Below are 1,883 nucleotides of genomic sequence, written 5' to 3'. Positions count from 1 at the left end.
CAGACAGACAGACAGGCAGGCAGGCAGACAGGCAGACAGGCAGACAGACAGACAGGCAGACAGACAGGCAGACAGGCAGACAGACAGACAGACAGACAGGCAGACAGACAGACAGACAGACAGACAGACAGACAGGCAGACAGACAGACAGACAGACAGACAGACAGACAGACAGGCAGACAGACAGACAGACAGACAGACAGACAGACAGACAGACAGACAGACAGACAGGCAGACAGACAGACAGACAGACAGACAGAGACGGACAGACAGACAGACAGGCAGACAGACAGACAGGCAGACAGACAGACAGACAGACAGACAGACAGACAGACAGACAGACAGACAGACAGACAGACAGACAGACAGACAGACAGGCAGACAGACAGACAGGCAGACAGACAGACAGACAGACAGACAGACAGACAGACCTGTATTAGAGCAGGTATAACCATCTGAACGGTCCTGTCGATCACTCTGAAGCTGTATGCGTCGTCTAGTCTCAGCAGGTTGGCTCCCATGAAGGTGAAGATGGGCATGATGTTATGGAGGACCTTCTCCTGCAGGGGGCGACAAAAGGCAACAACAGTGTTTAACAAGGCAGGTTTATTTCTATAGCACAATTCAGACACAAGGCCATTCAAAGTGCTTTACAGGGGCAAGATTAAAATACATTATACACATTAGAAAAGCGAATCAATAACACATTTAAAAGCGAATGAATAACATTTAAATAAAATAAAAAGTACAGGTTAAAATGGAAACAGAAAAGTCTTCAGACTCGATTTAAAAGAACTGAGAGTTGCAGCAGACCTCAAGTTCTCTGGGAGTTTGTTCCAGAGATTTGGTGCATGAAAACTAAAAGCTGCTTCTCCTTGTTTAGTCCTAACTCTGGGGACTGTAAGTAGACCTGTCCCAGACGACCTAAGGGCTCTGGACGGCTCATAACAAGGGATTTTGTAAAACTGTCAAGTGGAGTACCATATTGGTCCAAATAATAGGTCGTAAAAAGTTGGGTCGTCTTATGGCGCTTTTCCACCGCAAATGTAGCTCGACTCGACTCAACTCGACTCAGTTTAACTTGGTTTGGTAGCAGCACGGGTCGTTTTCCACCGAAAATAGTACCTCCTGAACGTGGGCGGGGTTGTCGTAAGGGGCTGAAAGCCAACTCCGGAGTCAAGTAGCAAAGCAGAAATTACGAGCAGTTGTTGCACTATTAACTGAACCAACCGCCAAAAACACGGATGAGAAATGTTTAAGAAAATACTCCCCTTGTATCTGTTTGCTAAAAGAAGTAGAAGAATATTGCTACGGGCCGTTAAAAGGGTAGGGTTTGTGTCCTGATGTGTGACTGCCACACAGCTGTAGGGATGCGTCACGTACATCCCTATGCACGTAAACACGGGCATGATAAAGTTGACTGTTAAGTGCTTGTTTCAGGATACGTGTTTTCAAATGCAAGCCGTGTCTCAGCCTGAATATTTTATTGAGGTAATCAGTGCAGTCCGAGGCTTGTAATGTAATCGCTCGCTATCATGTCTGTCCCAGCTTGCTGCTATAGGCTATTTAGCCTAGCTGCTATGTCTCCTCTCGTATGTTCAAAGTAACTTCCCCAACAGCCAACACAACTGGGTGAGCTTAGCGAATATATGGAGAGAAAAAAATCGGGTCTGTGATGCAAATCAAATGAAAGCGAGCCAAAGAAGGCTGCACGCGGCGAGACAAAATACACATAAAAGTCCCGGAGAGTTGTTGAGAATCAAGGGGAGAATAATCAACAGAATGAAGCCGGCAGACGGTAGTCTCTGGCCAATCAGCGGCCGGCCGTCTGCCGACGTCACCTTTTAGCTCGACTCAGCTCGCTTGGACCCTAGAGCAAGGCG

At 47.1% G+C, this 1,883-nt stretch overlaps 1 protein-coding gene across 1 annotated transcript in view; it reads right to left on the bottom strand.

Annotated features, from left to right (window-relative positions):
- LOC307270592 (HEAT repeat-containing protein 1-like) overlaps nt 1–560 on the bottom strand; it is a gene marked incomplete at its 5' end in the record, with an annotated part of 19,282 nt that extends 18,722 nt beyond the window's left edge. The window contains one exon of the mRNA XM_080054475.1: nt 432–560. Coding sequence (XP_079910601.1) covers nt 432–560 — 129 coding nt within the window. The remainder of the gene's footprint in view (nt 1–431) is intronic.
- Between the last annotated feature and the right edge of the window lie 1,323 nt (nt 561–1,883).

The sequence above is a fragment of the Ammodytes marinus genome (assembly GCF_949987685.1).
Source record: "Ammodytes marinus genome assembly, contig: scaffold_264, whole genome shotgun sequence".
Taxonomy (NCBI): Eukaryota; Metazoa; Chordata; class Actinopteri; order Uranoscopiformes; family Ammodytidae; genus Ammodytes; species Ammodytes marinus.
The sequence above is the reverse complement of the archived record's forward strand: the minus strand, read 5'-3'. Positions and strand labels throughout refer to the sequence as shown.